The 13235-nt window shown below is 42.2% G+C and overlaps 1 protein-coding gene across 2 annotated transcripts in view; it reads right to left on the bottom strand.

Moving 5' to 3' along the window:
- DCTN4 (dynactin subunit 4) overlaps positions 1–7163 on the bottom strand; it is a 45763-nt gene extending 38600 nt beyond the window's left edge. Inside the window, exons 1-3 of one of the 2 annotated variants that reach the window (XM_026454437.1) lie at positions 6917–7163; positions 4481–4551; positions 1476–1654 (exon numbers count right to left, since the gene is read on the bottom strand). In XM_026454437.1, the coding sequence (XP_026310222.1) occupies positions 1476–1654; positions 4481–4551; positions 6917–7051 (385 nt within the window). In that variant the 5' untranslated portion in view covers positions 7052–7163. Of the gene's footprint in view, positions 1–1475; positions 1655–4480; positions 4552–6171; positions 6639–6916 lie in introns of those variants that run through there. The other variant, XM_026454438.1, reaches the window with a different exon arrangement.
- Between the last annotated feature and the right edge of the window lie 6072 nt (positions 7164–13235).

The raw sequence follows: 13235 nt of genomic DNA, 5'->3' as shown, positions 1-13235 counted from the left end.
GAAAAAAAAAAAAAAAAAGAAAATTAAACAATGAAACTTTCAGAAAAAAAATAGAGAATTAGTGATGCTACTACTTATATAAAGCATAAATAGCAACTCAAGATTTTATTAATTTTTTTTAAACTTTGGATCACTTAAATCAAAAGCAACTCAAGATTTTGAACTGACTGTTCAGAGAATGTTTCCACCTCTGATGTTAACCACAAAATACAGAATTTGTAAAAATAAAGTTTCCTGATAAAATTAAGTGCAATCTCTGTTCTAAAACCCTCAAACACTCAAATGATGGAGGTATATAATGCCTTAGGTGGTCTTAAATCCAAACATATACAATTTTTCTCTTTCACTGATAAACATTATATATACATATATATAACTTTTTTTGAGCACATATTTGAATGCTCCAGGACAGACACTTGGACATGGAATTACTGGGCAGAAAGATATAAGCAATTTAAAATTTTAATAAGTGTTTTAAAATTGGTCTCCAAGATAGACTACCATAGTGTATGAGATAACTGTTCTCCCATGTTCTAGCCAACACCTGATACAACCAGATTAAACATGTTGTACCAAATAGACAGAAGTTTTAATTTGCATTTACATGATTACTAGGGAAGTGGAATATATATTTTTGCATATTCATTGACCATTTTTATTTCTACTACGAGAACTGCTGTTCATAGCCTTTGCCTGTTTTCTTACTAAGTCTTTTTCTTACTGATTTACAAGGGTTCCTCATTTTTGAGTAGTCATCCTTAGCCTGTTATATAAGACCCAACTATTTTTCTTAGTTTGTCATTTTTATCTTTTAGTTTTACCCACGATGTCTCAACATGAATGTTTACTTTTCATGAAGAGCATTAATATTTTGATTCCAAGAAAGTACCAGATTTGGCCGGGCACGGTGGCTCAAGCCTGTAATCCCAGCACTTTGGGAGGCCAAGACAGGCGGATCACAAGGTCAGGAGATCGAGACCATCCTGGCTAACACGGTGAAACCCCGTCTCTACTAAAAAATACAAAAAACTAGCCAGGCGAGGTGCTGGGCACCTGTAGTCCCAGCTACTTGGGAGGCTGAGCCAGGAGAATGGTGTAAACCCGGGAGGCGGAGTTTGCAGTGAGCTGAGATCCGGCCACTGCACTCCAGCCTGGGCGACAGAGCGAGACTCCGTCTCAAAAAAAAACAAAAAGTACCAGATTTATAAAAGCTATTTTATCAAGTCCAAGAAAACTAATTATTATCCAATCTCAGAGAAAACACCAAGGTCTATAAATGTGAAAATATGGGAACATAGTCTCAGATAAAACACCAAGGTCTATAAATGTGAAAATATGGCAACACAGAAGAGTTAATGACAAAATACTCCAAATTTAGCTCCTATCGCCCCAACAAGTTACAGAAATAATAATCTATGGGCAATTCTAGCACTGTCAATTGCACAAAATTTCATATTGAAGTCCACCTCACTCACCTACAGATTTGTCTGCCATGCCCACATCTCTAGACGTCCAGCGACAAAATCCGCATGCCAGGTAATAGGCTTTCTTCATGGTGGTCTTGGCTGGGTCATCTGGAAGCTGTGTGGAGATGCTTGTGGCCCGGGTAGAGAGGGTGTGCATGCAGCCAGGACAGTCAAAGCAATTGGCACATCTGTGACATGACAAACACAACCATTCATTCATTTAACCAACATTTATCAAGCACCTACTATGTGCCAGACATCGCTCCAGGTGTTAGGAATTCAAGAGAGAACCAATATAAGGACAAGTACCTCTCAAGGAAAAACAGTAACACTCTGCAGGGCTCTTACCAACTTTGTTTTAACAGTTCAAAAGTACTATATGTTCATCACTTTTAAAAAATATGCAGTTATCGCTAAAGTAAGAATTGGAGCCCAACCCAATCCTACTCCACAGAGAGAATCATTGTTAACAGATGGAGTTGACGATTTCAGACTCTTTTTATGCTTATATTGATCACAAAAATTTCTGAGGAAAGGAGAAATGTCACAGCTTATACCTTTAGAGATGACAGACCATTTGTGCCGTAGAAAATTTAGTCAACAATACAAGAAGCTGTGAAACTGGATTTGGAAAATAACTGACTGCTGTGCCAGAGAGCTGAAACAGAAAGCAAACAATGCTGTCAAACTGGAATGGTTCAGAAGCAGCACATTTTCAGGGCTTTGTGTTCTCTCCTTAAATGCTACTCTTCCTAGTGCTCAGCCAACATTTCTCCTTTAGGAGGTCCCTATGTCTTCTTGCTTTTAACTCTCCTACCACCACAGATTATCGAGATTTCACCTGTAGTCCTGTACTTGCCTTGCAGTTCTGTTTATAATATAACTTGCATTATCTGTTATAGTCTGCCATCTGGATACTATTAAAAGAAGATAGTAATAGTACTCACCTTACAAGAAAGCGTTAGGATTAAATGATAAAAATTAATTTGTGGAAAGCACACAAAACAGTATCTGGTTATCAGTGGTTACTTCTCAGGGCAGGAAAGACAAATAATAGTGGTTCACATCCATCAAGGCATAGGGGGTGTGACTAATAGCAAAAGGACTTTCACTTCAAGCTAAAAACTAAACACCATTCTGTAGCAATGAGCACGCCTAGCAGCCATACCTTGGTTCCTAAGACTATTCTCCAATAAAGTGAACCAAGGCTCCTTGGAGAAACAACTGTTAAGACTGAGACAGAAAATATACAAAATGAGGTCAGGCACAGCAGCTCACACTTGTAATCCTAGCACTTTGGGAAACCAAGACAGGTGAAGTGCTTGAGCCCAGGAGTTGGAGACCAGCCTGGGCAACATGGCAAAAGCCTGTCTCTCCAAAAAACACAAAAATTATCCAGGTGTGGTAGCATGTGCCTGTAGTCTCAGCTACTCAGGAGGCTGAGGTGCAAGCACTGCTTGAGCCTCGGAGGTTGAGGCTGCAGTGAGCCAAGACTGCACCACTGCACTTCAGCCTAGGCGCCACAGTGAGACCCAGTCTCAAAGAAAAAAAAAATACACATACACACACACACACACACACACAAAACATTCACACAAAATGAGTCTGGAGTATCTTGTAGTACTGGTAAGAAAATGATCAAAGTAATGAACAGAGAACTCTCTCCTGCCCCTAATGATGGGGGTATGTCAAAGGGATCTAGGAGTCAATTGAAAGAGTTTCCAATGGCCAAAGCTGAAATAATTTGAACAAAATAAATAAATAAATAAATAAAGTAGTATTGGATTACATCCCAAAGTGTAAAATAAATATTCATGATCCCACTGTCCTATAAGTACGTGATTTAAAAAATAAATAAACCGGGGGAGAAGACACAGATCTTCCATGCAAAAGAATTACAAATCCCAACAATTTATGCAGTTAGTCCTTAAGGACAGGGGAGCATAATTCCCTAGTCTTTAAGTATGGGCTGTGATAGTGATTTTCCTTCCAAAGAGGACAGTACAAAAAAGAAGGAAGAGCAGTAACTTTACAGTGCAGAAACCTGACAATCACTAGCTCAAGCCAGATAATCAAGGTTAACACCAACAGTGACAAGTCGTAAGTATTTACCCTTGACACGATGTAATGGAAGATGGCACTTTATCTCTGTGGCTCTCTTCCCCAAAATACATTCCCCTAGTCTGATGAGAAAAAAACATCATGCAAATCCTAATGGAATGACACTCTATAAAATGCCTCACGAGTAGTCCTCAATACTTTTGAGGTCATCAAAACCAAGGAAATTTTAAGAAACTATCACACCCAAGAGGAGCCTAGGGAGACATGACTACTAAATATAATGTGATATCCTGAAAAGAATCCTGGAAAAAAAGGAGACTAGGGAAAAACTAAGGAAATCTGAATAAAATGTAGTTTATTGGTTCATTAATTGTAACAAATATACCACACGAATGTAAAATGTTAACAATAGGGGAGACTGGATGTGAGGTAAATGGGAACTCTCCGTACTATCTTCACCATAATTCTGAAGTATACAACTGTTCTAAAGTAGAAAATCTATTTCAAAAATCAAAAGGCATTTAATCTTTGCCAATGGTGATGCTTAAAAATGAAAAAGAGCTGGTTAAAAAAGTTAATTTCATGTGTCGTTTTTTTGAGACAAAGACTTGCTGTGTTGCCCAGGCTCGAGTGCAGCGGTGTGATCTTGGCTCACTGCAACGTCTGCCTCCCAGGTTCAAGCAATTCTCCTGCCTCAGCCTCCCAAGTAGCTGGGACTACAGATGCGTGCCACCACGCCCAGCTAATTTTTTGTATTTTTAGTAGAGATGGGGTTTCACCATGTTAGTCAGGATGGTATCGATCTACTGACCTCGTGATCCCTGCCTCGGCCTCCCAAAGTGCTGGGTTTACAGGTATGAGCCACCATGCCTGGCCCATGTGTCTTTTTAACCAGCTATTTTAGAGAACAGTCAAGGAAAACAGGGGAAAAAAAAAATCAATCCAGGTCTTACCTATTCTTTTTTAGTTTGGCTTCAGCCGACGGCATATTTTCTAAACAACTGGGACAATAATGGGAGTCCACCTAGGAGGAAACAAGAAAAAAAAAAAAAGAGGAGAACTCAGTTTAACTTGTGTATATGTCTTGTCAAATAGTGAATTTAAAAATATGTTATACTGTAGCAGAAGGTAGACTGTTTTCAGCTTAGGATTTATTCCTCAGTCACCTGTTTTTTTGTTTTTTGTGTGTGTTTTTTTTTCCTTCTGGATTTAAAAAACCCTTCTATTTTTCTGATCTTTCCTATTCCGTCATCAAGAGTTTATGTGTTAAAAGTTATTTAGTTAACAATCTACAGTTTCCAATTGAACTCCATAGAATTCTATGATAATCTAACGAAGAGTTTAATAAAACAATTCAATTTGTAAAGTTGTGATAAAATATCCTCCTGTCTAGGCTAGCTTTATATGACTATAAAAACTTGACCATATTTTGTTGAAGGAAATTTTTTTAAAGATTTCTCATTATTGAAGTAATACAGGTTGACCGAAGGAAAGCATAAATATTTACATAGTCAGCTATAGCCAACCAATTACAGATTTTTAAACAAATTAATGGGACAGTCTTATTGTACTTAAAAAAACCGGGAGTCTAAAAATTAAGTTCATTTTTTCAAAGTCTGAATAATTATTTTCTTTCATGTAGGTCCTATTTGACAATTACAGAACTCCAGTCACCTGCAAATGAAAAGACAATCACTGGAACATAAATACTATGACAGATACTGACTTTTTTCATCATTTGCTATAAACAGGCCAATTTGAAAAGATTAATAAAGTTGTTGCTCAAATAATCTCCAGGAACACAAAATACAGTATTGCTAGTACCTGCACTGACTCATCAAAAAAGGCAAAATACAAATCATTCCTTTTTGCCCCCTTTCCAAATTCTGCTTGTCTGTTCATGTGCAGCTTCAGACCCAGATTCTCCATTAGAACGTCACGGCCTGCCCCTGCCCTCAGAGCTTCATCTTTCCCTAAACTCTAATGGCCTCCACATCACAGGTACGCATCAGGCTGTAAAAGATGCTGTCACAGACTGGATGTCCTAATTGAAGAGACCCTTAGAGACAGATCATGGAGACTGAGCACTCTGTTCACCACAGGAGAATATGATCCAATAATTCTGGAGGTGGAGCTGGAATAGGGAATCATCAAGGAGATACAAGGAAAGTGCTAAGGGAGATGAGAAGAAAAATCAATGCCATATTTTTAATATATACGATTTTTCTTGTATTATTCGATTGCTTTTCTTGACTATTTCTATTATGAAAAGTATCTTCAATAAAATAAGTTATTAATAACACATAAAATAGCTTATAGTATGTGTTTTCATGTGGACTTATTTTAACAGTCCCGGGATCTTCAGTAAAAAACACTCTGAGTTAGGCTGTTTAGATTCAAATCCAGGCCCTCCCTCCCATCCCCAAATTACTGGCTGTGTAACTTACAGCAAACACTCTGTATCTGTTTCTCTACCTGTAAAAAAAAATTTTTTTTAAGGTACCCACTTCATTGGTTTGGACATAAGATTACATAAATCACATGACATATAGCAAGTACCGAACAAACAGCAACTATTATTACTATCAGCTTTTTCTTCACTAGACTATGGCTTATTAAACAGCACATTTTATGTCTTACTCGCCTTTTAATCCCTTAAGCCTACTGAATAAACAAGATGTGCCAAGCGCTGCAGAAGTTTTGGGGTTTTGTTATTTGGTGACTTTTTACTGGCCGGGGTCGTCGTCTTTTTGAAAAATCCAACTTCGGACACCCGCTCATGCCAGGGAAGGACAGATCGTTCTCTAGCTCCACGAATACACTTTCAGCTTCTTACATGACATACTCTATCCTGAGGGCTTTTCACGTAACTCACGCCGCCCCAACCTCTCCCTGGCTGCAGGCCTTGGCCTGAGTCAGGAACAGGGCAAGCAGTCTGACGAGGGCCCAGTTTCCGGACAAAAGAGGAGCAGAACTTCCACGATGGGAGAACCATGAATGAGAACGCCTGCGCCTTTCTCCATCCTCGCACTAAAAGCTGGAAAGGCAGTTTTTCGCCCCTCAAGTGAACTGAACTAAGCACCCCCAGACCTTTCTCCGTAGTCCACCCAATTACAAAGCCCCATCGGAGACAGACACGGTCCCTAAGTCAAGTTTGTCCAATCAGAGGCCGCTCTAGAACCAGCAGATCCTCTCAGCTCCACCCGAGGCTGCTCCTCCTTTCCAAGTGACAGATTATAAAGCAAATCAAATCGCAGGCAAAGGCGAGTGACGGAAGACATAACCAATCAGTAAGGAAGGAAAATAGCTCCAGCCCGCCGGTGGCAGTGACTAGGTTGAACGCCGCGCCCCCCACCCCCCACACACTCGCTATAGGGCGACTCCCTTACCTCGTGGGATACACATTCCAACGACCGCAGTTCGCTACAGTAGCGGCAGAAGTAGAGCTGCGAGAGCGGGGCCCGAACCTTCTTTTCTCCCTGGACTAGATAGAGAACCCGGTCCGACTGCAGCAACGACGCCATCTTGGGGAGGGAGGAGTCGACGACCCCTCCCGCCGCATCACGTGACCCGAGAGCCAGCGTCTTCCTAGCTGCCTTCCCTACGTCTTCCTACGTAGACTTTGACGTTAGGCTTCCCACCTCGTCCCGCTCTGCGCCCGTCGAAAACCAGAGCGCGCGTGCGCAGCTGGGATCCCAGTTTTGTCCCCAACCCTGGGCCTGTTCCCCAGCGGTTATGTGAGCGTCCACTGCTCTTACTGTCATTGGGTCTGGACTCAGTGAGCTCCTTTTATTCTTCTTCCAGAATGGAAGGCAGCTCTTTTGTCTTATTTACTACGGCCTCCCCTGCCCCACTTAACAGGCGAGCATCCAGGAGACAAATGGAAGGTCTCAAAGGGACAGGGCTCCATGGGGACTGAAAGACAAGAGTCACACCAACACTGTCTTCTGAGTCTTGCCAATGGCCTTTGGGAACTTTCACATACATTATCTTGCTTGAGACTTAGGCTGTGAGTTCCTCCACACAGGTTTTGAGTACAGAGTTAGCATTAGGTCTAAGTGTGTATTGTGGACCTTCAATAAGTATGAAAGGAGGGAATGAAATCAATGAATGAACAATGTTGGTAGGCGTCTACGTTTTTCTCATGTGTAAACTAAGGCTCAGGTCTGTGTCTTGGGTGAGCAGCGACTATGTGAGACTGGTATTACGTGGGTGGGAAAAGAATGTATCAACAGTTTTAGGTTGATACATTCAACCTAAAAGAAATGCAGATGTATTAGAAAAGGTATGAAAATACGTTGAAAAGTTGCATTGGGCCTACCAGCCAGAGAGGAGCTGACTTCAAGGAAACAAAGACTTGCTGGAGATTTTATCCGACAGTTCTTGGGCTGCAGAGTGCTATGCAGTACCGATAACTCCAAGGTTACAGGGAGCTAACTTGCATGTGTCTCGTGATAGCTGAGTGCAGGAAGATTGTGAGTTATTTGCACAGGAGGGCTATGTGTCCTGCACCATGAAGAAAGGCAGACTTAGAGCGCATCTGCTCTTTTTGCTTTCCCTTGGCCCTACTAGCCTGACTCCCTTTCTTTCATTGGGACTCCACAGTATGTAAAATGACGACCTAGAATTGCCCAGCAGAAACTGGAGCCTCTGTTGCCTGCTACCAGGTCTGCGTTTTTATAATTGTAGTAGTGTTGTATTATTTACCTGTCTGACATTAGAGTTGGTGATTTAGAAGAAAGGGAACTGAATACTATTAGCAAACATTTATTGAGCACTTATTAAATGCAGCACACTGTGTCAAAACTTTACATACATTGTCTAATTCTTACAACAACTCTAAAAGGCATGTGGCTATCATTATTTCTATTTTACAGAGCAGGAAACTGAGGCACAGGGAAGTGCAGTGACTCATCTATAAGGTTTCACAGAGGTAGAACCCTTTTCTATCTGATTCTAGTGCTTCCAGGCATAACCCCTATGTGTACTCTCTCCAGCATATTTTCTAATATAGTGATGTTAATAATACCTTACATTTATATAGACCTTTTCGACTTATGCAGTGCTAATCTCACAATTTATGTCACGCTTTACCAATTAAGCCTAAAAGTTATTACCTGTTCACCAAGCAATAGCCTGGCACTAATTTGGTTTCATAGGTAGCTTCTGCTCCTAGGAGAAAATATATTACTAGCCAACTGATTTGCAGTTACTTCTTTAGGTTAATGAATTCGTTGGCTTTCTGGTTTATAAACTAGTCTCTACTGAGTTTAAATTCCCTTTTCTGGACTATGCTGTTAAAATGAAGTCCCAGAGGCTGCAGGTACAGAAAGGCTGCAGACTTGAGCTGAATCCACATAAAACAGACACTTTTTAGAGCACTGATTTTGAATAATTCAGTGGCCAATTATCTGGTCCCTCCTACATGCCCGGTACTGGGGAGGGAACTAGCGATGAATGAGATACTTTCCATCCTCGAAGGCTCAGAGTCTAGGTCCCAGGGCAGTGTTTCTCAAGTGTGGTCCTGGATCACCTACATGAGAATTACTTGAGGGATTTATAAATGTAGATTCAGGGCTCTGCCCAAGACCCAAATTGGAATTTCTGGGGTGGGGTCCAGGAATCTAAAGTTCTAATAAGCTCCCAGGTGAATCTCATGTTCACTAAATTGGAAAAGTACTGCTTTTTGATAATCACTTAATTTTCAAGGGGTGGCCTGCCCCTCCACACCTGTGGGCATTTCTCGTTAGGTGGAACGAGAGACTTGAGAAAAGAAATGAGACACAGAGACAAAGTATAGAGAAAGAAAAAGTGGGCCCAGGGGACCAGCACTCACCATACAGAGGACCCATGCCGGCACCGGTCTCTGAGTTCCCTTAGTATTTATTGATAATTATCTTTACCATCTTATAAAAAAGGGAAGTGGCAGGATAATAGGATCATCGTAGGGAGAAGGTTAGCAGTAAGACATATGAATAAAGATCTCTGTGACATAAATAAGTTTAAGGAAAAGTGCTGTGCCTTGATGTGCATATGCAAACATCTTCATAAACCTTCTTAGTGCATAAAGAGCAGCACCTTTCGCCCTAAGGCAGTTTTCTCCTTTCTCAGTAAACAGAACATACAATCGGGTTTTACACCGAGATGTTCCATTGCCCAGGGACCGGCAGGAGACAGATACTTTTCTCTATCTCAACTGCCAACAACCGCCAAGAGGCCTTCTTTCCTCTTGTACTGGTCCTCCTCAGCACAGACCCTTCATGGCTATTAGGCTAGGGGACGATCAGGTCTTTCCCATCCCACGAGGCCATATTTCAGACTATCACATGGGGAGAAACCTTGGACAATACCTAGCTTTCCTAGGCAGGGGACCCTGCGACCTTTGGCAGTGTACGTGTCCCTGGGTACTTGAGATTAAGAGAATGGTGATGACTTTTAACTAGCAAGCTGCCTTCAGGCACTTGTTTAACAAAGCACACCCTGCACAGCCCAAAATCCTTTAAACCTTGAGTCACCATAGCACATGTCTCTTGCAAGGATAAGGTTGGGGGTAGGGTCACAGATTAACAGCATCTCAAATACAGAACAAAATGGAGTCTCTTATGTCTACCTCTTTCTATATAGACACAGTAACAGTCTGATCTTTCTTTCTTTTCCCCACAAATTTTCTGTCTTTGGCCTTGGGACTGGGCATGGTGGGTCTTATCTCTGATGCCTTTTGACTATTGATAACACTGCCTGGCAGGATATCAGATGTTCTGTGCCCAGTGTGCTGTGGGATATGGAGTTGCTTGTGGCAGAAAAGTGAAACACCCTACCTATCTCTTGCTATGCCTCTCTCTGTACCTTCAAGGGAACTGGATTCTGTTCTTTATAACTCCAGTTCCACAGAACCCTATCTGCCAGACTCTGAAAATTAGACTTGACTTTGGAGATCCGTGTTCCAGTGCCAACTCCAGTTTCCAGGCCCAGGCTCTCCCCTAATCTTTTTATTAATAACTATATAATTAATACATGAATACATTCTTAGGATTCCTCTGTCAAACATAGAAGTGTAGAAGAGTTAACAGTCTGTGGAGTAACCTTTCACCAGTGTAGGGTGTGAGACTGTGAATAAATGTCTCCGTCTTCCTTTTTTCAGGCCCAATCTCCATGGTTCCTTAAAGGGTTCTAGCAGGATCGAGTCCTAGTTATGCGCAATGGTGACCAGCTTGATAATGTAGCCTTGTGTTGCTTTTTCACTCTTCCCAGCTGTGGACTCACGCTCATTCACTTCTCAATGCTGGCTTCCTGCCTGCAGGCTCTCATTTTGAGCTCTGCTTTCTAGGGGGAGCTCAGGCTAATACAGAGACCCTAAAGTTGAACTGGCAGGTCAAAGGATAACTGCATTTGGTAAATACTGGCAATGAGCCCTTGTGAAATGCTAGGCCAATTTACACTGTCACTGTAAATGTATGAGATATCGATTTCCCACTGTTTTGCCTACCTGGAATATTATCAAATTTCCAGTGGATAGTTTTGGCACTTTCTAGTTATGTGATCTTTTAAAAGCCACTAACACCTCAGAGTCTTGTTTCAAGATACATAGAATAAGAAGAATAATCCCTGCCTTGGTGAAAATAAAAAATCATCCAGGCTGTGAAAGCATTTCGTACGCTTTGAAGTACTAAGCACATGGAAGAAATGCTCCCTTAATATACCAAGTATAAAAAACTGAAAGTGGTTTTCATTTTTACAAAGAATCCTTCAGAGTAAACCCACAATAATAATGGAAAAAACTGGGAGTTAGTCAGACTTTGGTCAAATGAGGTCTTGTGAAGGGGACCGAATCTGGGCTCTGACCTTGAAGACTCAAGGTTTTCTATAGCTTAGGAATCCCGGGGAACTGCTCTCACCAATGCTGGCCACCTGCCCTGGCTGCCTTCCCCACTTTTGGTTTCCTACTTGAAAACTATATTAATTACAGGGTTTCCTGTGTTGAATCAATCTGCAGGCTAATCTAAAAGTCATAGTAAGTGAACAGAGGGGGAAGAAAAAAGAAGTCCTTGTTTCATAAATATCCGTGCTAGCGTCTGTGGCGGCCCTGCCCAGGAAACGTGGTGGTGGCGGCAGGGCTAAAGCTAATTTCCCAAGTGTAAACATGGCAAAAGGCTGCTGGCCTGCCTTTATTCTGGGAAATCTGTTGAATTGTTTTTGCTTTTGAATTGAACTGAACTGTAAATTGTTTTTGTCTTTTGTTTTTTCAAGTGCAAAATTGTTCAGTCTTTTTTTTGTTTTTTTAAGAGACAGAGTCTTGCTCTGTTGCCCAGGCTGGAGTGCAGTGGCTGTAAGAGCTTACTGCAACCTGGACCTCCTGGGCTCAAGTGATCCTCCACCTCAGCCTCCTGAGTAGCTAGGACTACAGGTGCTACATGTGCCACCATGCTTAGCTTATTTGTAAATGTTTTGTAGAGGTGGAAGTCTTGCTATGTTGCCCAGGCTGGCCTCTAACTCCTGGGCTCAAGGGATCCTCCGCAACTTTGGCATCCCAGAGTGTTGAGATTACAGGTGTGAGCCATTGTGCTTGGCCAAGTTCGGTCTACGATTTTTTTTTTACAGGGCTCATTTTTTCCCATATACCTGGCACTCCTACAGTAGCTATACCCTTACCCACACCTAGCTGCCCCAGCCAAAACCCTGAGAGCTTCCTTGGTGGCTCCTTCCTTTGATTTTACCACCTGAACAAGGGGCTGAACAAAGGCACTCACACTGAACAAGGGGCTAGAGCTCTCGGTGAAATGAGGGTGAAATCATGAAACAGTAAAGCCAGAGGTGACCTTAGAGATTAATCCACTCCCCTTATTTTAAGATCAAAGGAGATGAAGCTAGGGTTTGAACTCCGGGCTTGGTTCCAAGTTTCCTGCTTTTACTACACTTGGCTGGCACTTGGTAAAGAAAAAATTATTCAAAGATAGTTGTTAAAGCACAGGAAGAAAGACTTTTTTCAGTACCATCGTGATAGATATAGGGACCACTGCAATGGGGTCTGGCAGTAGGGGAGAGAGATTGGGCTCAACTCCCAATACACCACGGCCCAGTGGGAATGTATAGCCAAGGAGCAGGGTAGGGGTCGCTGGAAGGAAAATTGCTAAGAGCAAACATCAGGGTCTGACAGCTTTGAAGAGAGCAGTGGACCTCCCAACACAGAGGTTGAGATCTGAGAAGGGACAGACTGCCTGCTCAAGTGGGTCCCTGACCCCTGAGTAGCCTAACTGGGAGACATCCCCCACAAGGGGCAGACTGACACCCCACACCTCACACGGTGGAGTACACCCCTGAGAGGAAGCTTCCAAAGTAAGAATCAGACACGTACACTCGCTGTTCAACAATATTCTATCTTCCGCAGCCTCTGCTGCTGATACCCAGGCAAACAGGGTCTGGAGTGGACCTCGAGCAATCTCCAACAGACCTACAGCTGAGGGTCCTGACTGTTAGAAGGAAAACTATCAAACAGGAAGGACACCTACACCAAAACCCCGTCAGTACGTCACCATCATCAATGACCAGAGGCAGATAAAACCACAAAGATGGGGAAAAAGGAGGGCAGAAAAGCTGGAAATTCAAAAAATAAGAGCGCATCACCCCCTGCAAAGGAGCGCAGCTCATCGCCAGCAACAGATCAAAGCTGGACGGAGAATGACTTTGACGAGGTGAGAGAAGAAGGCTTCA

Source organism: Piliocolobus tephrosceles, chromosome 4, assembly GCF_002776525.5.
Source record: "Piliocolobus tephrosceles isolate RC106 chromosome 4, ASM277652v3, whole genome shotgun sequence".
In the NCBI taxonomy this organism is placed as follows: domain Eukaryota; kingdom Metazoa; phylum Chordata; class Mammalia; order Primates; family Cercopithecidae; genus Piliocolobus; species Piliocolobus tephrosceles.
This window is presented reverse-complemented; position numbering and strand designations above follow the sequence as displayed.